The 23,208-nt window shown below is 44.6% G+C and overlaps 1 protein-coding gene across 9 annotated transcripts; it reads right to left on the bottom strand.

Annotated features, from left to right (window-relative positions):
- Positions 1-83: 83 nt before the first annotated feature.
- Positions 84-22,190, bottom strand: ctnnd1 (catenin (cadherin-associated protein), delta 1). Of its 9 annotated transcripts, none has more exons than XM_028415962.1 (23): positions 22,087-22,190; positions 15,233-15,380; positions 11,713-11,787; positions 11,500-11,625; positions 11,118-11,404; positions 10,919-11,009; positions 10,625-10,815; positions 10,270-10,525; positions 10,002-10,073; positions 9,097-9,247; positions 8,349-8,550; positions 6,568-6,685; positions 6,273-6,429; positions 4,229-4,246; positions 3,856-3,921; positions 3,614-3,741; positions 3,057-3,207; positions 2,773-2,968; positions 2,469-2,662; positions 2,167-2,214; positions 1,983-2,065; positions 1,317-1,371; positions 84-943 (listed from the first exon to the last, which is right to left on the bottom strand). In XM_028415962.1, exons 2-23 carry the CDS (start codon positions 15,371-15,373, stop codon positions 885-887), a joined length of 2,865 nt encoding a protein of 954 aa, XP_028271763.1. In that variant the 5' UTR covers positions 15,374-15,380; positions 22,087-22,190; the 3' UTR covers positions 84-884. The 9 variants fall into 9 exon arrangements, with proteins under 9 accessions (XP_028271763.1, XP_028271800.1, XP_028271772.1 ...); XM_028415999.1 differs by having other exon boundaries at positions 1,277-1,371; XM_028415971.1 differs by lacking the exon at positions 22,087-22,190 and adding an exon at positions 21,765-22,079.
- Positions 22,191-23,208: the final 1,018 nt, after the last annotated feature.

Below are 23,208 nucleotides of genomic sequence, written 5' to 3' on the forward strand. Positions count from 1 at the left end.
GAGGAGGAGGAGGAGGGGTGTCATCCTGCTTTATTACTGTCTGTATAAATATCCATACCATGACCTGAACTCATTTATATTTGTGGATCACAATCAAATACAGGCAAAAATGCAGCAAACCCGTGCGTCTTTTTTTTTTTTTTTTTTTTTTTGTTTTAAACGAAGGGCTGGTATATAATAGATAGAGCAACAAATGTTGAAGGAAAACTTGGTTCTTGCGTTCAGCGCTGGCAGTCGCAGCGGTAGCATTTGGCACAGGTACGGCAAATGTACGTAATTAATAGTACAGAGCGAAGCAAGTGGCAGAACAACCACTACGGAAACAGAAGCAGGGCTTTACATAACACCTAATCAGACTGATAAACACATTATTATTATTATTATTATTATTATTTTGTAGTGGTAAACCATTAGAGAAACAAAAGAAATGACACTTAATGTCTTCAGAGAATGTAAAATTTCATCATAAAGTGTCCTGCTCTGATCCCATCACTTCCTTTTCATTAGTCTAAATCTACGCTCTGACCTCAGAGAAATACAAAAGCCACAGTCTCTGCTTTCAGAGGAGCATTAGTGTTGTCAGGCAGGTTGTGTAGTGTTCGAGCGAGGCCTCGGTGTCTCAGGATCGAGTGGTTCAGGATGTACAGGGAGTCGCTAAATGGTCATAGTGTCACGTCTGGCCTGTCCACAGGGAGCGCAGATCCACGTCAGTGTTTTTATTTTTTTTCCATGTGGTTTCATTAGTGTCGTCAGCTGCAATGGAGGAATGTAACAAAGAGAGAGAGAGAGAGAGAGAAGCTGCGAAGAAGAGCGATGAAGGACGGGAGAGAGCGAGGGTGGAATTTAGTCCCGTCGGTGGCGTAAGTGGTCCCCTGTGTGTCAGCTCAGCAAGGGCAGTAAGTGGGAGGAGGCTGTCGTCTTGTGATGCACACAATCAGTTTCTCTGCAAGAAGAAGAAGAAGAGGAGACGCACAATGGTGGGAATCGATCATGTGGAGCGGGCACCGGTGCGTTCATGCCGAGGCGGGAAGAATCGCACGTTTAACCACAACACAGAGTACAATAACAATCATCATGGCTGTGGGCGACATGTTTGCAAACAAAAAGGAAGAACAAACTGCTTTTCACCAGCAGGGGGAGCCACAAAAAAAGGTCCACAGTCGACACAGTTCAGTACGATGGTTGCTAACTGACAACACTCAATCACCATCAGACAGTTTTTAACACATCAGGCCATGCAGTGAGTTCAGGGAAGCAGCTGGTGGAACACACATACCATGCGCTGACATGCAGTGTGACAGTGGGTGTAGCCTAACCATCATAAGAATCCATTAGAGGCAAGGAGGCCTGCCTCTCCCCATACATCCCTCCCTGAGAGAGAGAGAGAGAGAGAGAGAGAGAGAGAGGAAAATAAAGAGGAGGAGGAGTGTGATAGGAAGAAAGTGATGAAGATCAGTGGGTTTAGTGAGAGAGAAGAGAAAATACAAGGAGCAGCAGAGAGGTGGAGGCATCGGGGATGAAAGAAAGAAGGGTTAAAAATGTTAGATTAACGTTAGGTAAAAAAAAAAAAAAAAAAAGACACCGCTAAGAGATTCTGCGCAAGATACAGATCAACCAGTGAGTTCCCCTGAGACGTGCATCAACATGCTGCCTGTGGGTGTGTGTGAGAACACATCCAGTCACACGCTCACATTCTGAGCGCTGTGGTGCACAAGATTCATCTTTTTTTTTACCCTTTAATCTCCATCCTTTTTTATCTGGAAATACAATCAAGTATGTTCACATCAGACTTCTCCTGAATAAAGTGGGATTATTTCACAGTGGTGGGCGGGCAGCTTCTTAAACCCCAACATATCTGATTTGTAGTAAAGTCATGATGTGAAACCACCAGTTATATTGGGGTTAGGAGAGAGAGAGAGATGTAGAAAGCATGTAGCAGTGTTAATGTTCGCAGAAAGAACCTGTGGTCAGGCAGTGTTTACCTGTACTCCATCTTTGTCAGCAGGTTCGAGCGTGTTATCCAGAGTGTTCCTTCTCCCTCTCTGGTCCAGTGTGGAGTAGGCATCTGAACAAAGGCAGTATGATGTTAAACCAGAGGTGTGTGTGTGTGTGTGTGTGTGTGTGTGTGTGTGTGTGTGTGTGAGCATTTTCTGTTTCTCCACTTGCCTGGTCCCATGTCATTCATTGGAATCATTTCTCGGTCACCTTTGCCACCTGTGTGTGTTACAATAGAACAGTGAGGATCACAGTTTGTGTCTCCGTGCTTTCAGAGGATAACGTTAACATCAGCTGTCATATTTTGTAAGATTTGTTTTAATCAGATCAGGATTTAAAGGTCTGTAGTTTACACAACCGAAGCGTGTGATGGGCAGGGTTTGAAAACTTTCAGTAAACCCTTAAGCCAAACTGAGACTATTGTGTAATTTTGAAAGTAGTAAAGCACATAACCATCAGTTTCCGTCCCTGACCTTTGTCTATAAGTGGCAGAGTGCTGTCCTCGTATCCTCCGTTGGCTCTGTTGTTGTTGCTGGGTGGGTTTAAGTTGACCATGAAGTCGGTCTTCTTCCAGCCGTCCTTCTCCAAAGTGCGCCGCAGCTCCTTGTAGCCCCACACCGTCTGCAGCACCAGACCGGCTCCACGCACCTCCCGCTCAGAACGGTTGCTGGTTTTCAGAAAAAGGGAGAGAGAGAGAGAGAGAAAGCGGCTCATTCAGTCCTCTAATGTCCACTGACGGTATATATTATATGAGTGTATCTATGTATGAGCCCTCACCCGTCCTTGTTAATGAGCACCAGCCTTTCGATTCCTTGCGAGGCCCTGAGGATCTTTGCTGCTTCCAGACTGGAGCCCAGCACTTCGTGGAGCGTGCTCAGCACAGACACCACCGTCTCTTCTGACAGCGCTCGCACCGGCTGACTCTGACCGCCGCCGGGCAGGTTGGCCACCAGGTGGGGCATTGCATGTTTACCTGGAAGGTGCACAGAGAGAGAGAGAGAGGTTAATCATTACAGCATGCGCAGCACCCTGCAGGTTGAAACTGTATGTTTAGGACTCACCTAGCAGATCTCTGTTACGGGCATCTATAGCCAGGTTGCGGAGGGCTCCTGACATGGCTCGGACCACTCGGTCGTTGCCGTGGGCCAGCAGCTCGGTCACCATGGGCAGACCCTTCTCTTGGCGCAGCAAGGCACGGATGTATCGGCCATACTAAAACACACACGCACAGTGTTTCCAAATTCCTATTAACAGTATCTTGTAGCTTATACAACCTTCTCTGAAGGGGGCCTGCCACGAAGTATTCAACATTTTACCACATCTTTTACTCCATATTCTATGATGCAACTAATCTTACATTATGCGGGGCCGTCTTAACCTCTAAGCCACGGTAGTTTAAACATGTAATTCAAGAGCGGACATGCCTCTTTGAACAAATAACCCAGGCTCTCTTTTTCTACTCTGTAGTAATGTGTGTTTTGATGATCATGCTCCATGTCTACCTGTAGTTTGCTGCATAACAGAAGTGCTTGCTCACCTTTCTCCACATGCTGTATTTAATCTAATCTAGTGCTGCTGCACTGCTGTGAAATGAAACAGGAGTATAACAGGTTCTTACGCTCCAGCGTCCAGCACACAGGTTCTGAACAGCTCCAGCAGAAGCTTCCAGCACCGTGGGGTTCTTAGACTCCTTCAGCAGAGAGGTGTAGATGCGAACCACCTCCGGCTGGTACAACAGCTCATAACCTGCAGGAAGCAATGATGGATACAGTGATAAGGCACCGGGGAAAAGAGTTAAACCACCTTTTTTTTCCAGAGCAGTAAGTGCAGTAAAAAGGTGTTGATTGAGCCTGTTGTTACCTTTAGCAGGCGTGGTCCTCTTTGGAATGTCTATTATATCTGCAGCTGCATCCTCATCTCTCTTTCCTGGAAACAAACATCAACCTTTAACTCTTAGAAACACAAAAGCTGTGTAGTACTAACTGATTATCACACGTTAGCTTGCTACTGTTACATTTAGTACATTTCTTCTAGTGTGGTTAGATGCATGCTGACAAGAACCTTTAAACTAAAGCACTACACTACAACACTTCCATGGTGAGTAGACAGTGTGCATTTTAGTACCAACAACACTTCGACGTGTTAGCTCAGTCTCTATACTACTGCTTACACTAAAGCAACAGCAGGCGGCGGAAGCAGAGTGCAGTCATACAGCGGTAAAGAGAGAGCTTACCTTTGGAAAACCACTCATCTGTAGCCCAGCCAAACAGGATGGAGAGGAGGACGGATGAAGAGGGAAAGGAGAGAGGCAGAACAGGAGGAAGAGAGAGCAATTAAGTAAAAAAAAAAAAAAGGAAAGCAGCCATCACTGAGCCTCCATCCCAACGGCACCACTGCCACCACAGAATCAGCAATGGGACATGCCGGTTAGGCCGAATGAAGCGAATGGAAGCAGATGGCCACACTGCTAACATATTTTTTATGCAATCACCTAAGGGTGGGGGATATGGCAAACATTTTATATCACGATTCTTTAATGATAAAAATCACGATCTCGATTTTATCACGATTTGTTTTTACATTGACACTAATTTGCATGTTTCTGTGTAAATGACGTCAGGTAAAACGTTTCTTTAGCCACGACTTATTTTAATTTCACCATAAATACAGCATCTGCATGAACAAGATTTTTTTTTTTTTTTTAAATTTCACACATCACCATGCAGCTAAGCCGTGATTCAATCAGCTGTGGTTGTCGGCCATGTGGCAGAAATTCAGCACATATTTGGCAGTTTAAAAACAAACTGGTTTGTAGAAGCTGTAAAAATGCAAATATCCAGAGTATGCGGCGCTCCCAGATCCAATTTATTTACATTTTTACAAAATTGCTAACGAAGTAAAACGTAATGTTTCATGAATTGTGGATTTTTGACTTTCTTCTATGTTGTCTTGTGATTTTGTTAGATGCCTTTTCTCACTATTCTTAGTCGTAAGTCCTTGTTTGGAGTTTCTCTCTGATCATCCGGCCTTACATGTCAACAGAAACCAGTCCGACTTGTAGCATTTTCTTTTTTTAATTTTGCACATTTCTGCTCCTGTCAGACATCATCAGAGGGGTCAGAGCGTTAGGTTCATCCACTGTGATGCTACAGGACGTTCAGGAAGAGATCAGTGACCTTCATCCGGCCGCAGTAACCAGAGATGCACCTTTTTTTTTTTTCCATGCATCCATAACCACAAACTATCACCTGCTGCTGCATCCCACCAGCGGTCCGAACGCAGACGTTAATGTGGGCAGATGCGCTTCCTGTTCGCTGTCTCAGTCTGACTGCAACTGTATGCTCTCTGTGAGAGTCTAATGAAGCATCTCCTCATCCCTGCAAGCCTCACTCTACGTCTTTGTTTCTTACACAAGTGGGTGACAGATGTGATCCACTCTGGAGAGCGCACAGACACCCAGCGCTCCGCTGCCAGGCGCCGCTGCTCTTATACTCTGTGTGTTTCTTTATGCACAGCAGCATCGTGTGTGTGTGTGTGTGTGTGTGTGTGTGTGTATTTGGCAGTCTTTAATCTCACTGCTGTGGCAGTGGATGATCATACCATGCTGCAAAAAAGTACCGAACATAAAGGTGGAGTTCGTTTTAGGGACCAGTTGCTCCGTTCTCTTTTCGTTTTCAGCCGTAGCTTCCTAACAGGGAGGCTGTCACTGGTTGGTTGTGTTCACATTTAGCGCTCTGAGAGTTGGACGAGTGAAAAAACTAATGCGTCTGCACGAACATAGAACTGCAATTAATAGAAGGTGCTCTATGGACGATAAAACGATCTGTCCGTTCTGGTAGATCGCCGATATGTTCAAATCGCACAGCCCTACAATCACCCAATGAGTCTACTGAAAACACTCAGAATGTGCTTTACTTGATGTCAGCCTGTAGTCAAGATCTTTATCAGTTCCTTATATTCTTTCTGTGTGAACTCTTTGAGACTATATGCATTATGTGGCATACCAGTGTAACAAAAACCCACACTGTGGTGTGGATTGTGAAACTGAGTGAACAAAAAAAAAAGGAAACAAATCAATACTCTCACTGAAACACAAACAGAGCAGCTGGAGAGGAAGAGCTTTCCCTGAGAGGAGGAGTGTTAACATTCCTGGGCCCGACGCTGGCTTTATTTGCATGTGTGCTAGTTTCAGTCTAATGAGATGCTGTCATTAACTCTGACATCATTCCAAACGCTGCTGAACAAACACAGTGCATCCCTCTGTCGCTGACACTGACCTTTGCCCTTGCGGGAGCTGAAGCAGCCGCCCTTCTGGCTGGAGGGGGCGGGCCCTTGGTTTATGGGCGCAGCCTCTTGGTAGCGCTCACAGTTGGGGATCTCACGGTGCACGTGATAGGACAGGTTCCTCAGCAGACACACACTGTTCTCTATCAACTGCAGAGCGGGGTGGACACATTGTGAAAATGCAATCAGACAACAGTCTTTCAATACCAAGCGTGTCATCAAAACAAGATAACCATCTGCTGCCGATTAGACCAAAGTTTGAGATGAAGAAATGGGATCTGCACGTACCTTGTTGTCCACGTCTTTACAGTCAATCTGCGACTGTACAATGTACATGAGCGAATCGACCAATCCCGTGCACTCCCTCAGCTTCCTCCTCGCCTCACTTCGCTCTGAACTCACATTTCTTTAGAGGAAATTTGAGAAGAGGGGAAACAAAACACAGATTAGTGCTCTGAACTGTTGGACAAGAGGTATTTCAAAGGTTAAAAGAGGGCAGGAGGAAGACTCCGACGACAGGATTCTACTCCATAATGCTTGAACACACCCCCAAGAGCTGTTTGAATGAAACCCCTGTTAAATGCACTGGTTTACAAAGAGAGTACAGTTGGATAAGATCAAGTTACATCTCCGGACCAATTTCATTAATTGCTTTGAGAGATCGGGGGGAAAACTCAGTGGCTTCCAGTCTTTTTGTGCTGGAATGTTTTTCTGCTCAGTGACAGACACACCCTCGCACACAATACCAGGACACATTCCCTTCCACAGCAGGGGGCACTGACTTCACATCACTATAGTAGTTCAGGAAGTTTATTTACACACTTACAGCAGGTAAAGAATATTAAAGACTAAAGAGAAGATCAGCAGTGAACAAGAAGAGAGCACAAAAATACTAATTACTATCCAATAATGATATAAATGCATAAAGCCCAGTCAGAAGGAGCTGGATTAATAAGTGTTAGACCTTCATTGACCTTTGATATGAAGCAACAGACCAGCAGGTTGACAATTCACGGCTTCTGAGGCCATAACTTCTGGCTGCCATCTGCTGTTTGCAGCCCCTGAGAGCTTTCATTCTTATCCTTGAAATGAAATCAGCCCTTGTTTCCCTGAAATATGTAGCTTTAATATTCAAAGTCCAACACTTTCTCCCAATAAAAGCCGACATCTGTAACTTAACTGTGTGATAGGTCTGCACCACCAGAGGTTTGGCTACAAGCAAATGGCTTAAAGCCTTTACAGGAATAGAGCTGGTCCTCTAAAATCAAACGGTCCACATGACTAATGTTACCTTCTTGACGCTCTCATCTAATCTGTGGAAAAGTTATAGCTCACCAAGTTTCAGGCTTTAAAGCTTAATCTAAACTAACTGATCAGTCTCTGTTGAGCATGGTGCTAGGTCATTTTTGAAGAGATATAATCGCAAATAATCACAAAACCACAACATTTAAATAAACCCTAAAGTGTCTCACCATCATACTGAAGTAGGCTGATGGTGTCCAGATCATGTCTGCAAATACTTATTACTTAACTTATTCACACAGACTTCTACAAAACTTCAAGTGCACACTGTAATTAGCCGCATGATCGAGGGGAATGCATAGATAACGGAGGCACAGGCCAGAACATACTGTTTACATTGTGTAAGTCAATGCCCCAGTGTCCTCTGCTCACCGCCTCCCTGTGAACTACTGATGTTTCACAAGTAGTTCAGCCTCAGACATCTCACCCATACAGACATGAATGTACTAGTAATCACAATAACTCTTGTAGATTTCTTTTTCTTTTGAGAAGGGTGTATTTTTTTGCATCACATTCTCTGATCACATCTAATGCATGATGCATTTCCTGCTCTTCTGCTCTGTTAACTCGTCGCTGCTTCCTGCCTCCCTCGTACATCCCACTGCTCTGTCAATCTGTTGAACTGGCAGCCTTCCACTATATTAACCCTCCCTCCTATCTCCTATCTCCTCTACACCATCACCATCAGTTATGCAGCTTGGATCCTGATCTGATGCAGTCTCCGTCTCTGCCGTCTTTTTTTTTTTTTTAGTTTCTTTCATGCGTACCTCAGGCAACCTGCTGTGTTGGTGAGCGCCGTTTCCCACTCAAGATGTCTGGGCTTGCAGTTTTCCTCGCCGCCTCCTGCTCCATTGCTCCCTCGTTCCCAGCCTGAATGAGGTACCATCACCTCATCAGAGAGGGCGTGCAGCGCATGGTCCACGATCTCCATTTTCACAGAGTCGTGAGACGACAGGTTCCACAGCGTTCCTGAGAATAACAGGATTAACATTTAAAATGCGTCTGTTTCATTCTGAAGCCAGACTCCACTGTAACCGTCACAAGATAAACCCAAAGAAAATCAATCTGTGTACTAATCTGCATTCACACCCAGGTCAAAAACAGCAACAGTCAAGTCTATTCAACAGCAGAGATGTAAACATGACACCTTGGTGGACACACTGCCCCCTTTTTGAGGGACTGTGCAGAGTTGCATGTTTTTAATATCTATCTTCATCTGTATCTGTATTCTAGGTCTGTTCCTCTTAGGCTGAGCTGCTCCAGACATGGCTGCTGCAGCCAAAATCAGCACATTAACCCATCTTAACATTGCTCAGTAAACCTTGAAAACCTGGATTAAGCCAAACGACAGCTGAACATCCTGGTCCCTGACTATTCCTGCTGTCTGGTTCAACTGTTTAGACTTTAAATTGCTGCTCAATGTGACTGTAAAATGTGTTGGGAGACACCTAAGGCTATGAATTGTTAACCAGAAAAAAAACTGTTTCTCTGCTTGGTCTGCGTTTTGTCTCTCACCCGTGATAATGTCAGTGAGATCCTGGTCATGGGTCTTCCTCAGCAGCCTGACCAGTGCTGGCACTCCATCGCAGTTCTTGATAGCAATTTTATTGTCTGCATCTTTGCCGTATGAGATGTTCTTTAGAGCTCCACAGGCTGCGTAGTGAACCTGCAACACAGACAGAATTATACAAACATTAAGCTGTTAGACATGAAATTTAGACGCTTTAGGAAACCGTCATGTTCTTCCTCCAAGTGAGGTTGTACTACACACATCGCACAGATATCATGCACCAGAGTATTATGTTTATTGGTAAATATATGGCCACATTTCTTGTACACTTCCACTATAAAGCCGTTAATTTCTGCACAAGCCGTCCCACTGCTCCAGACTTTAACTTCAATTTTCCACACAGACATACATACAGACTGCACGGAGTCTTTAAAACCACTTTGAAACGTTTGGAGTGGCCGTCTGACCCATTTCCCCACTCAGCAAGTCCTTCGATGCACATCAGATTTCAAACTTGTCACTGGCCGTGGAGCATGAAATGTAAAATTAAGATGCCTGCTTCCCTCAAGAGTGGAATGCATGATGTGGTTTGTCTGGTAATGCCCATACAAACATCAGCAAAAACTGTGCCACAGCTGGGGGATGAAAATGAAAGGGAACCAGAGCAAAAACCACAGAATATTTTGGCCCAAACCATTTATAGCACAAAATGTTGACCTCCAGGGTTTGACCAAAAGAAGTCAAATACGTAATGCTTATTTAACAAATCTCATTCATTTGACACCAGGGTTCTTAAGTTACTCTTGTCCTCACAGCTTATCTCAGGACTTTTAGCCCCACCTAGCCTAATACTAACAATACACCTTCTACAAGGAACAACAAAGCCAGAGAGATAAAACGGTAAACTGACCTCTCTGTTTGGGTTGTCCAGCATAGAAACCAGTGCTGGAATGCCTTTCAGACGACGCACATCAGACTTAACCTGCGAATCAAAAGAAAGGATGTCAGCCATGATGTGAATGTGACATCAGTTTAAATATGCTCAACTCACAACATTAACCTCTCAGCTGCCCAATTCATGTTTCATGAAGATGGAACTACCTACTTAGCTGTAAGTTGCATCTAACAGGAAATTCATGCATGCAAAAAAAGAAAAGTTGCATGTGTGGACTTCTTACTTTATCGTTCTTGTAGGTGAGATGCTGCAGGTAAGCAGCTGCATTGCTCCTGACGGGGTCCAGCCGGTAGTTGAGCATAGCAATGACTTCGGGCAACTCTGGCTGACGCCAACCACTGGGTCCAGGACCTTTCCTCAGAGTGCTGTCCAATGAAGCCATGCTCCCTCTTTCACCCTGAGCCAACGGAGCTCCTCCTCCCCAGTAATACATGTCTGCTGGGCCGCTCATGTCACCGTCCAATGTGCCCTCGTAACTCCTGATGAGGGAGTACAAGGACATTTGTGTTATCAACATGAAAGAAAAATGATGCTTCATACAGCGTGCATGCATCTAGGTCACATATCAAAGATCTTACCCAGCCCTGCGAGGAGGCCCGTGTGAATACGGATGGTGGTTGCGGGGCACTGTGCTGTAGTGCACTGGGTGTCCCATGCCATAGTCGGGCTCATCGTAGCCAATGCTGCGCTGATCATCCTCCAGGCCATACGGCTCTGGGACAAACCGTGGAATGGAGGACAGCTCCATAGCACTTCCCATACGCCCAACCTACACAGACAAAGAACACGATCCAGCATAACTGAAGCCACAGGATGAATATGAGGGCAAAACTATGCAATGGCTTTCATCAGACAATGACTGTTGAACATGCCTGTGGCTGAGCAGCATAGGGGTCCAGCTGATTCCTGCTGGGGGCTCTGTAGTTTTGATCCAGAGTTCTGTAGCCATCTGGATGGGTCGGTCTGAAGGAAGGAAGAGTTCAGGAATAGGAGTAGGAGACTAGGTTGTAGCTTGACTGTAAAATGAATGTCCATCTGACTTAATCGCATGAATTACTGCAAACATTGTACCTGTAGCGATCGTCCATTCGAGCCCCCCTGTTGAGGCTTGCGTAGGTCTCGGATGGAGGTCCAGCACGGTAGTCATCATAGACCCCTGGAGGTCCATAGTGGTAGTTGCGAGGCACAGTGTGAGTGGGGTAGTCCATTGTCATACCTCCTCCTGGCCTGTAGACCCGGTCCATTGGTGTAGTGTAGCCAGGCATGCCCGTCATAGAACCTCCACCATCAATAGATAGTGTGTCTGAGACGGATGGGATGACTGTCCGGGTGGTGGTGGTCTTTACTACTTTCTTTACCTTATAGGGGACGAAAAAAAAATAAATATTTACAACATAAAAAGATCTGTAGCAGTTAAATGATGCATGCCACACAGCTTGAATCTCATTGTTACCGTGGTTTCTGTGCGCCGCGTGGTCCCATCCTCTGTGGTCTCTACAGAGACGACAGGTGTTGACTCCTGTGGTGCCTCCTCCACTGTGTACGTCTCCTGCATCACCTGACCAGGCTCCATCCTGTACTGCACGTGCATTTTGACACACACAAATCAAAAGCCAGTCTCACATGGAATTAATAGAGAAATAGCAGGGCTCAGAAAGAGGCTTACATGATGTGTCCCGTTGATGTAACCTTCGTTCAGTGTCAGCCTCTCTATGTCTGCATCACAAGGAATGCGGCCGTTCTACAGAGAGAGAGAGAAAATCCATGTTAGAGGACCCATCACACACTCATAATCGCACTACTGGGCAGCAACAGGTATTTTACAGCCACTAAGAGCAAAACCAAAAGTCACTTTCACATAATCACTTTTGGTTTGTAGTTTATTGTGTGTTACAGCCAAATTAATGATCCACATAAAGCATGAATGAACTGTGAAGATGGAATGAACGTATGATGAAAAATCATCAGGGATGCAAAGGACATTGACCGACAAATAAAAGACAACAACTTTTCCACTTGTATGTCAACACTCCAGCTCAGGAAAGGTGATGGGCGTGGTGCATTTCCCATTCCAGCCACAGAGGGAGCTCTATCTCTGCTGGTATATCTGAAGCCTAATCTCCACTTCTCAGGGGGGGGGGGGGGGGGGGGGGGGGGCGCATTGCTCAACACTGACTCAGGAATGAGAAGCAGTTGTCTCATCCTGACATAATAATATTTTATAAAACAAAACAAAAAACAGAAATAACCTGCTGAAAGCTGGGGATGGGACTGGTGGGAGACAGAGTGGCACACTGCCTATTATCAAATGGAGAAGACGTAGACTGAGCAAATGCACAGAGGCAGCAAGAACAGAAGAAAGTGTCTGGCAGATGCGAGCGTGTGGGAACCTGTCAGCAGAGACTGAGGTCATGTTGTGCTGCCTTGGGAGAATGGCAGAGGCATGCCGGAGCCTTTGGGCTATGTAAACACACAGAGAGGTGATAAGAGACAGCACAGGCTACTTTTATGTCCTGGTTTCATTATAACACACACACACACACACACTGTATATATATATATATAAATTCCTGCTTCTTATCAGACACCAGAGTCACCTGTATGCCGCTGGTGACGGCATGCCTGCATGCAAGAGCGACAAACGGCCAAAAAAGAAAGTGTATGGGAGAGGCTGACTGTTTATCAGTATGTTGTTGTAAAAGCTGCCTCAGGGGCAGAAGTCTGTGCGCTTATACACTGATCTATTCGGGTGTGCTAATGGCTGTAATAAGAAAGCGAAAGAATGGACGAGCGTGGGCGTACATGCCCTGATGAAGCCACTGAATAGTCCCTGTACCAGGTAACTGATTGACTCACTCACACACACACGCCATTAAAAGGGTGTGTACGCAAACATCATACAGTGGAGCTATGAGGCCATTTTACCAAGACTTGACAGCTGTTGAAATGGACCTGACTGGACATTTGAATTAGGTAGCTGAGCCGACAGGCATCCTTGTGGCACGAAACAACAATTATGAATAAACCTGCCAGCTGACATTAGGCTGTATTAAAAGCAATACAACAGAACAAATCAAGCCAGACACTGCGCTGCATGCAAACACCGACAGACAAGTCGAGACAAACATTATGAGTTGCACTGGGTCGTTAAGCTTAATATATGACGGCAATGAGAAGTCCATAGAGACATAAGCAGAGCAGGAAGAGATGGAGGATGGAGCATGAAGCATGGTCCGAAGCTGTGAGGAGAACTGGGGTGTAAATTACCTCCTCGTGAAAACTGACGGTCACTTTTGTTTGATTCAGCTTTGAACTTTAATAACTCCCCGTTCACACTGGAGAAAGTCATTCCAGCTAGAGTAGGATTGAGCCCAGACAGCCTTTAAGCTGGATGCGTTCAGACCTATTTTCAAATCTGGCTAGCACACACTTGTGTCCGCACTCAATCCGGCTTCATCCAGCATGTTTGCGGTCCTCCAAACCACTAGGCGGCGCCTCATAATATACAGAGTCCTTTCACGCCGCGGTAGGACCGCGTGTGCGCATGCGTCATGCGATTTTTTTGTCCCGTGTCGCGCCCCGTGAACCGGAAGTAGCACCTGAGCCACATTTGAGCCAATCCGAGAGATTGAAATCAAACTGGATACAGCCGGATTCGAGGTGTTCACACATCTGGATTGATCTGGATGCGGCCGAATCCTGCTTAAGCCACATTTTTTTCCCCAGTGTGAACGGGGTTTAAGGTAAACTTAAGACGCCAGTTTCACTAAAATAAAGATAATCCTTTATTAGTGCCCCACAGGAGACATTCACAAAGGAGGTAGATCTATCCCTGGCTTGCAGCACATCCAGCCAGTCCACACAGATGGAGTAAAGCTGGATCCATACTCCGCGAGACAAAGAGCGGAGAACGCGCTCCACGGGTGGTAAGAGATACAAAAAAAAGGTCTTTTCCGCACTGAGGTACCATACTCCGCGAGACGCGTGTGTGCAGAACTCCTCATACGGCCCGCCCACTAAACTATGAGGAAAGACTTTACTGAGTTTTTTAACACACCACAAGGACGTGTGCCATGGCAAGAGGGCATTATACAGAGAGGGAGCCTGCAACAGCGTGAGATGTCCGATGAGTTGTGAAAATGCGACATTAAAAGTAACAATAGCAAAGATATACAGACATTGTTAACGAGCCTATTATGCCCGGGTATGTAGGAGTATATAGAATGGTAATAACAGTCACCATCTGGTATGTGTGAATGTCTGGAGTTATTGGTGACAAATCACCCTGACTTGCCTTTCTTTTTTTCTTTTATTGCTCATCATGCAAAACCGGTATGGTCTTATCTAAATCTGTTGAATCAGCGCTGTTTACACCTACCTATATACCTGGAGAGGCTCTTGCGCTTCTCCACTTTCATCACGCCCACAATAAATTCCGACCAATCACAGCATGGTTGCCGCACAGCCTTGAAAGACAAAGTTCGGCCCGGGCCCTGTGCACAAAAGTGCGGATCAGCGGGCGGTCAGAGACAAAAAATGACGTCATTTTGTGGGCGTAACGTCTGCAGGGGGGGAAAATGTCTTTGTCTCGCGGAGTATGGATCCAGCTTAAAGGATGACCATGGAGATGACGTGCTCGGATCGAGGGTGAGTCCGAGGGATGGTTTTGATGGAAAATGTGCATGAGGGTAGGTAGGGCAACCTAGTCTCATCCCATTATGTTAAATAGTCACATAATATTGAATTGTTTTGTACACAACAACACAAATGATTCCTTTTTTGTCTTTCAAATTTCAAGCTGGAACTGGAAGTGTGTGTCATGTCTTTTTCCAGTGAAATAATTGAATGACTGACACTTTTAATCAACGCACAGCCCTACTCTCTTTACACCTCTAACACCTAAGGTGCGTCATCAGTCATGAAGCATTTCACCAAAATAACCCACAGGGTGGGTACGAACCCAGGACTCCTGGCTGAAAGTCTACTGTGGGCTGGAATCATCCACAGCCCCTACGTCTACCCTACATCCTGACATGGACTTTTGCAGCATTACACTGTAAAATGTGTCTGTGCACCAAAACAAAATGTTTTATGTCGTTGTGCACAAACCAATAAATTACATGATTATTTCAAGTAATGGGATAGGACTGTGTTGGAAGGATAAGAGGTTTTTTTTCCAGTGTTACCTGCATGTTGGGGAGGGGGCGGGGCAAGGTGCCGGCGCACGACCTCCGCTCCTCCTCCAGAGCTCGGCTCAGCATCTCAAACTGCCTCTCCTGCTCCCGCACCGAGGCCAGCAGGGAGGCCGTACTCGCACACTGCTCCATTCACACGCTGAGAGCAGAGCACAGGACAGGACAGGACAGGATCAACACCAGAGGGGAAAGAAGAGATTCAACCGACACCGGGATTTTAATCAAAGAACGCACACAATCACCAAAGTACATGTAGACATAAAGAGCGCACATGTGGGAGCGCACACAGTAAAGAAGTGTTAATGAAGCTGAAGAAGCAGCTGGAGCTGACGCAGTGATGCAAAGGAAGAGAAGATAAACGAGACAAGAGCGATAAAGAAGCAGGTACAGAGAAAATGTGGCTACAGGAGTAAGGGTCAAAAACAGCTTACTCCTTGAGAATTCTTCTAAAAAATGATTATTCAGTCCCAATCTAAAGGTGGGAATAAGATCAACAAAGCAAGAGTGGAAGCAAGAACTGCCACTTTCTTTCCTACATTTCTACACCTGCTGATACACAGGGTTCAAAATAGGAAGTGAGATACATGACGAGAGACAATAACAGCATGCTTTCAGCTGCAAAGTGCAGAGCTTGTTAGCACTTCTTCATTCCTAAGTGAAAATAAAGTGAGGAGGGATGAGGGAGGGTGAGAGCAGCGAGAGGAGTTATCATGAGACAGTGTCACACCCATAGGTTACACCGAAATTAAAAAGACAGAGGTGTTTGTGAGGGTGTGCTCTCCACAGCAGGAAGAAATGGATGGCAGGGTGTGTGTGTGTGTGTGTGTGTATACCAAAGCATGACTGATCAAATACATTAGTTGATAAATTACTAGAATGATCTGGAGTAAATGAGTGATATGGAAGTATGAACTACATTTCCAGGATTAAATACATTGTGGGGCAGTCCGAAAAGCCCGATGTACCGACATTAGGACAGAGGACTGTGGTTTTTTTCCACTCATTTCTCAGGATTTTGCTAAATATTACATTGTACTTTTATCTGAAGAGTTTAAAAAATGACTGAAATACAAACAGACGGCTCAGAACACTGCTGCAGAAATCCAAACGGAAGACAGCACACCAGAACATGGAATTTCAAAATAACCAGCTGAATTATGTAACTGTTAATTACAGGAGCGATACTTTTGTCGATGCCAAAAAATGTGCAACCATAGAGAAAAGTGCTTGGAAACAATTAGGAGAAGTCACTGGGAAGGAGTAGTCTGAACTTTTGGAAGGTAATGCAATCTAAACACATGACTACAGATGACCTCATTTACAGAGGCATGATAAAAAAAGTGACTCCAGCGCAAATTAAGACAATGACCAAGTCCTCTTTCTTCTTCAGACTTCAGGACACTGGTAAGTGAGGAATGAGGAATGTGGGTAAGATTACTTCAGCAGCGTCTGTCTAATAACGGAACGACATGAGCATGGCTCATCTCCAAAACAAAAACCATTTTCAACTTCAAAGTCCACTGACTCATGTAGATCAAACCTGCTTTCCAGTCCAGACTGCCAGAGTGAACAAAGCCTCCTGTATTAAGTCTAAGTGCGCACACAAGCCAGCATAAGTGTGTGTGTGTGTGTGTGTGTGTGTGCTCACATCTGTGTGAGGAGTGATTGTGTATATGGGTCAGAGACTAAATAAAGGTGGTGAGTGTGTACGGCTGCCGCTGCTTTTATCCTTAAACACTCAAACAGACCTGTGGCTAAGTTTTGGTGAGATTAATGCTGCCCAATTTCTTTCCATATGTGTGGAAACAATACACACACACACACAAAATCAGCTGCACAATCACACACTGCCATTGTCATACATTCCACAGCGAGACTTAGCGTGTCATATCCTGTCTCAACTGCTGGAAGCTGACCTAATAAGGGAGCCCTTCACTCTTTCATTGTTTCTTTCACCAAGGTTTTTTCTTTCTTCCTAGTCATTCCTGGAAAGAGAGTGTGGGTGCTGCTGATAAATATTCGTACTGAAAGATGGCTTAGAGCCAGTGAAGTGGGTCTGTGTCGCCCCCTGTGTAAAGCTGGCATGTGTGTGAAAGTGTACTGAAGCCTTAACATCAGTTCAAGCATCAAGCTTAAAGCAGAAAGGCGTCTACAGCTGCTGTCCACTGTAGCACATGAAGCACTCACACCAAACGTCAGATGTTCTTTGCGACTCTGTCAAAAACACTTTTTTGTAAACACAGAACACAGAAGTCTTCAAGGAAAGCCGTGAGAGTACGGTACATACTTCACTTCACCAAGTTGATACCAAACTTGGAAGTTTTTAGTTTTTACAATGATGATGAATCGTGTTCTTCTTCAGTTCGATGTCTTATCAATATCATCATCAATCGCTGGAAGGTTTTCTCTACAACTGCGGACAGCGTTTGCATTCTTGTAGTGTGTTTCATATCCATGAACTGCAACAGTGGAGTCTGATACGGCAATGCTCTACACACAACATTCCCAGCGGCTTATCTTAGCTTCTACAGCGTAATGAGGTGAAAGCTCAGACCATTCAAGATCTGATTAGAACACAATTAGCAGTCACAGATATCACCTTGCTTTAGCTTCGAGTGTGCTTGCGGTGCTAGAGGTAAAGTTGAGAGGATGCAAAGTGTGTATACACACACACACACACACACTGATTGAAGAACAAAAATATGATATGATAGAGCAGAATTTACAAGCGTGAATCAGGTACCCATCTTTATTCTGATTCGGCCGCATCCAGATCAATCCAGATTGAGAGTCCGTATAGGACCGCGTGAACGCATGCGTCATGCGTTTTTTTTTGTCCCGTGTCACGCCCTGTGAACCGGAAGTAGCATGTCGCTAGCCAGATTCGCTCGCCACATTTGCGTTCACACCTGAGCCACATTTGAGCCAATCCGGCTAGATCCACCTCTCGTGGGTGGATCTAGCCGGATTGAAATCAAACTGGATACAGCCGGATTCAAGCTGTTCACACTCAGAAAAAAACACATCTGGATTGGCCCGAAACCCGATTTTTTCCCCCAGTGTGAACAGGGTAAGAGTGTCATGACATGCCCAGTCTCTTGTGCCTCACAGCACCAAGACCATGAGACCCAAACAATTTCTACCGCTATGCAAGTCCCACTAACCACTAACATTTTTGTGGCCAGGGTTTAGTTCCTTGTGAAAGTTTAAAATGGCTTCTGCCACTTAAAGCCTGGGCATTAGTCATTAATCTATCGCAAGGCCATTAGTGGCAGTACTTAGTCGTAACTGCTAATGGGCTAGTCCTGGAATTATACAGCTAAGCCACTTACTTCCGTGAGCCACCACACAACACACACACACACACATACTGACAAAATTTCAAGTCCACAACTCACCAACAACAGTTTGTCTATCACACAGAACTATGGCTCCAGTGTATTCTCTCATTATCATATGCTATCAGTGCTATTTCAATGACTCAGTCACACTGATTGTTGTGGCAGCCTGACATGCATTCTGTTCCAGTCTGCACGCACACACACACACACAGCTGAGGTGAAGCCATGGTAAAATGCTGTTGTGGCTTGGCCAAGTGATCCGCTGACTCAGCCTCATTTGAATGGTCACACAGAGATTTGGCCTGTGTGTGTGTGTGTTTTGTGTGTTAGCCTTGGCCCACATCCAACTACTACCGCCCTTACCATCCAAACCTAAAACCATGAATGCCTCCAGCACACACACAACCCTCCCATGTGGCCCACAGCACGGGCAAAGTGTGGTAGCTCCAGAGAGAGAGAGCGCACATTCACACACGCCCACCTAAACTCACACTCCACACAGACTTTCCAGGGACCTCTGCAGGGCCAGCTGTCTAATCTGCACAACCCCAGCTTACTATTCTTGGAGAGGAAGGAAACGTGCAGCCTCATTTGAACGTACACCAAAAAAGAACAAACCACAGAGTCGATGTATATATGCACATCTAACTGGACCTGGGACACCTTTGGATATCAACAAGAGCCAGAGCGACCAATTTTGAGAAAAATACCCGACATAGAGTCTCATATTCACTGTGAAGATTTAACACATGTTATGGATCATTACTAAATTAGATGGCATTTAAACAGTACCAGTCTCAGTTATATACCACTGACTCAGAAACAACCAATATTTACATACTACCAGTCAAAAGTTTGGGGTCACCGGACCAGTTCTACATTTCACAGGAGTTTTCTAATCATCAATTAGCCTTTTTAAAGGTAGGGTAGGAGATTTTAAAAACTCAGTGAGAGTCAGCCAGATTTGGAAAGTAAACACACGCCCCTTTCCCTCGGAGCTCACCCCGAAGCCCCGCCTCCAATCACATGGACGCGCATCACCTGAAGACGAGCTGCGGTCTGTGGCTTCGGCCATCATGCACAAAGCAGGAAGAGAGCGACAACCAGCCAATACTCCTACAGGGTCCACCTGGAGGATTGGCTGATGTGAAACTGCCGAACTAATTGGTTGCTATCGGATTGTAAAGAGAAGTTACACTAATTTAACAAAAAGTGCATCAGAAGGAAATCTCCTACCCGACCTTGAACACGATTAGCTAACACAACACAGCATTAGAACACAGGAGTGATGGCTGCTGGGAAAGGCCTAATAAAGACATTTCCAAGTGACCCCAAACTTTTGAACGGTAGTGTATAAACTCCAGCAAATCGTATAACAAAATAATATAACAATAACTTCAGTATTATGTTAAATATTGGAAAACATTCTGGCGAACATACAAGGAGAATAGAAACCGACGCTCGGCAGTGGTTAATAAATTAACTCCTGTAGAACTGCAAACAGTGTGACCACTTCTTAACAAGGAAGCAGGTTAACTGCTGCTGTGAGGTGCATAAAAAAAAATTAACACCGACGCTCAAACTTTCCAAGAAATTAACCACCAGCACAGAAGGGAGGGACCATCACAGTGGTTTGTCTTTACAGCCGTGGAAATCTGTGCACTTTGATTTCACACTGTGTGTGTGTGTATATATATTACACATTTGGCGTGTGTAGCCAGGTGACAAGCTTGATGTTCAAATAAAAACAGATTCAGGTGTGACTGTTCAAAGCTCAGAGAGGAGGCGATAAATGGAGGGAGAGAGAGAGAGAAGACAGACAGGGAGGAGGAGCAAACATAAGAAACCTCCAGCGTCTGTGTGTCAGAGGGACACACCCATGTGTCCGCAAGCCCGTCATTACGGCGGCTCACAAATGATAGGCCTGTCTTAAAACAACTGGCTGAGCAGCAAGACGTCCACCCCCCACACACAACACAGCCTGGAACAAATTCTAAGCGGCAAAGGAAATGTCCAACTTATGATTTCTTTTTTGTCTTCGTCCCTCCCATTTTAGATCTTTCACAGAGGGGACATTTCGGCTCAAACTGTCTCGTCTGAACTTGTTCACAATCGTTGCCATCTCTGTTCCGACAGGTCAACACCCGCAGGGTGCTTACAGGAATATTCCAGGCATCTTCAGGCTCTGCTGATCAGCTGACTTTATCAACCCAAGTCTCACACACACACACACACACACAGACACACACACACCAGGGTTTCGATCTGGCTGTTTACACCGAGAATGATCCTCTGAAGTAGTTTCAGGCAGGTCACTGAGTAATCCACCCTCCGTTCACACACACACAGTGTAAGCTGAGAAGGTGTCTGACTGCAAGCCTGCAACAGAAGGGGCTGAATAATGAAGCAACAAACTCGCCTGCCACCTTACCACACCCCACACACCCAGACCCACACACACCCAGACCCACACAACAGGTTTTTTTTTGGCCCAAGCTGCTGCACCACAAACCCTCTGTCTCCGTCCTCTGACTGAGAGACCACATCAAAAGACAGCTGCAGGGACAATAAACAGGCTCCACACAGAATTAAGAAAAGTCAAAGGCAGCGGATCGATGAGGGCAGAGTCACCTGGAGGCGCCGGGCTTCGCTTCTCCGCAGGGAGTGGGCGTTCCAGGTGTGACACATGAAAGAAAATGGATCAACCGAGCGTGGACTTTGACCCCCAGCTTACTGGACACGGACACTTCCGTGTACACACCTGTCCCACACATCACACCAGGGACGAGGCGTAAAATCTTTCTGCTTCCGGTCTTAAATACAGCAAGAAAGACTCAACCTGCGTTATTACAGCGTAGTACACCACCCAGCCATGCATGTAATAAATGCTTTATTAGCTAATAAACCTTAAACTTATATATGTAGAAGTTTCAACCGGAAGCATGAGTTTTTTAAACTTTTTTTTCCCCAAGTCTCACTCAAGATCAGTTAATCATCAAGCTAACGACTGTGATACACCGATGCTAGCTGAGTTAGCTTCTGCTGTTGCTAGCATGCTAGCGTTGCGTTTAAAACAATCAAGTTAACCAAATGAAAAGTGGCTTTTTGTTTCTTCAACCTGCGACAATCCCGCAATCACGTAAAAACAAGAAATAAACACAAAGAGAGAAAAAAGCCATTACCGACTCAGGAGACTTGTTAGCTTTGTTTTTCCAAGTCCATAAGCGTTTGCGAATTCAGGCCTAGCCTAGCCTAGCTTTAGCCTAGCTTAGTTAGCACAGCCAGACCGCAGCTACAGTCGCTGCTGCGCTGACACGATCCGGAGCTCGATCCGCAGGCTGGCTCCGAGGAGGAGGAGGAGGAGGAGGAGAAGAAGGAGGAGAAGGAGAAGAGGAAGAAGAAGTGACTCGGGGCGAGACAACAAAAACACCGCAGCGTGGTCCAAGGAAGCCTCCGTAAATCTGTGCAGATGAAGACTCGCTGTGAAGAGGGAGAAACACCCACCTCAGCTTCCTCTCCTCGGATCGTTGTTCACTTGTCTGGTCTGCTCTTCCTCTCCGCTGGGGGGGGGAGAGGTGGAGGCGAGGTGGAGGAGAGGTGGAGGCGAGATAAGAGACAGACTAGAGGGGTTAGAAGAGCACAGGCCACATTTGTGTTCTTAAAAGATTAGAAATTTAATTTATTATCAAATCAACATTGTTGAAAAGCAAAATAAATAAATAAATAAAAGTTTAATGACGTTTCGCCTGTTTTTTTTTTTTTTTTTTGCTTAATTATATATTAAATTATAAAAGAAGACATAATATAAATCAATATTTAAGTATTAAAGATGGTTTATATATTTTTAAAAATATATAATATAATATAATATAATATAATATATAATTTATATAATATTTTTTAAAATATATAAACCATCTTTAATACTTATTATATTATATTATATTATATTATATTATATTATATTATATTATATTATATTATATTATATTATATTATATTATATTATATTATATTATCAGAATCAGAAATACTTTATTGATCCCAGGGGGAAATTGCTTTCGTTCCAGGTGTATAATATGTATAATATATTATATTATATTATAATATTTCCTCTCAGCCTCCATACACAGCAGCCCACGTTATTTACATTTTCTAAAGAACATGAAAACAGTTTTTAAAAAGATTGAAGATGACGTTTATAAAGCTCTGATACTGCCCTCGTGTGGTGTTTAAACGCTATTACAGGAAAGTAGAAACTTTTACTGCAAAGTTAATTAAGCATAAACATATTCACTACAGGTTTCATTTTTCAAATCAGAACTTGAAAATCAGAGAAGTAAAAAAACATTGAAAAATGAAAAACAACATATATTTACTTACTGTACGAGCACTAATGTCTTAATAAATTACAAATAAACAGTGCAGGTGCATTGTGATGGTAATAATTGGCCACTGGGTGGCCTGAGGAAAATATCTTGTGTATATCTTTTTGTTAATTATATACCGTTTTTTTCCAGAGCTAGTTTACAGATAATCTATTAATTTGTCTCCACACACACAAAACCAAACCCGTACTCTGTGTCTTGGTGGAAAAATATCAGGAAATATCTGGTTAATCCAGAG

Source organism: Parambassis ranga, chromosome 1 (assembly GCF_900634625.1).
Source record: "Parambassis ranga chromosome 1, fParRan2.1, whole genome shotgun sequence".
In the NCBI taxonomy this organism is placed as follows: Eukaryota; Metazoa; Chordata; class Actinopteri; family Ambassidae; genus Parambassis; species Parambassis ranga.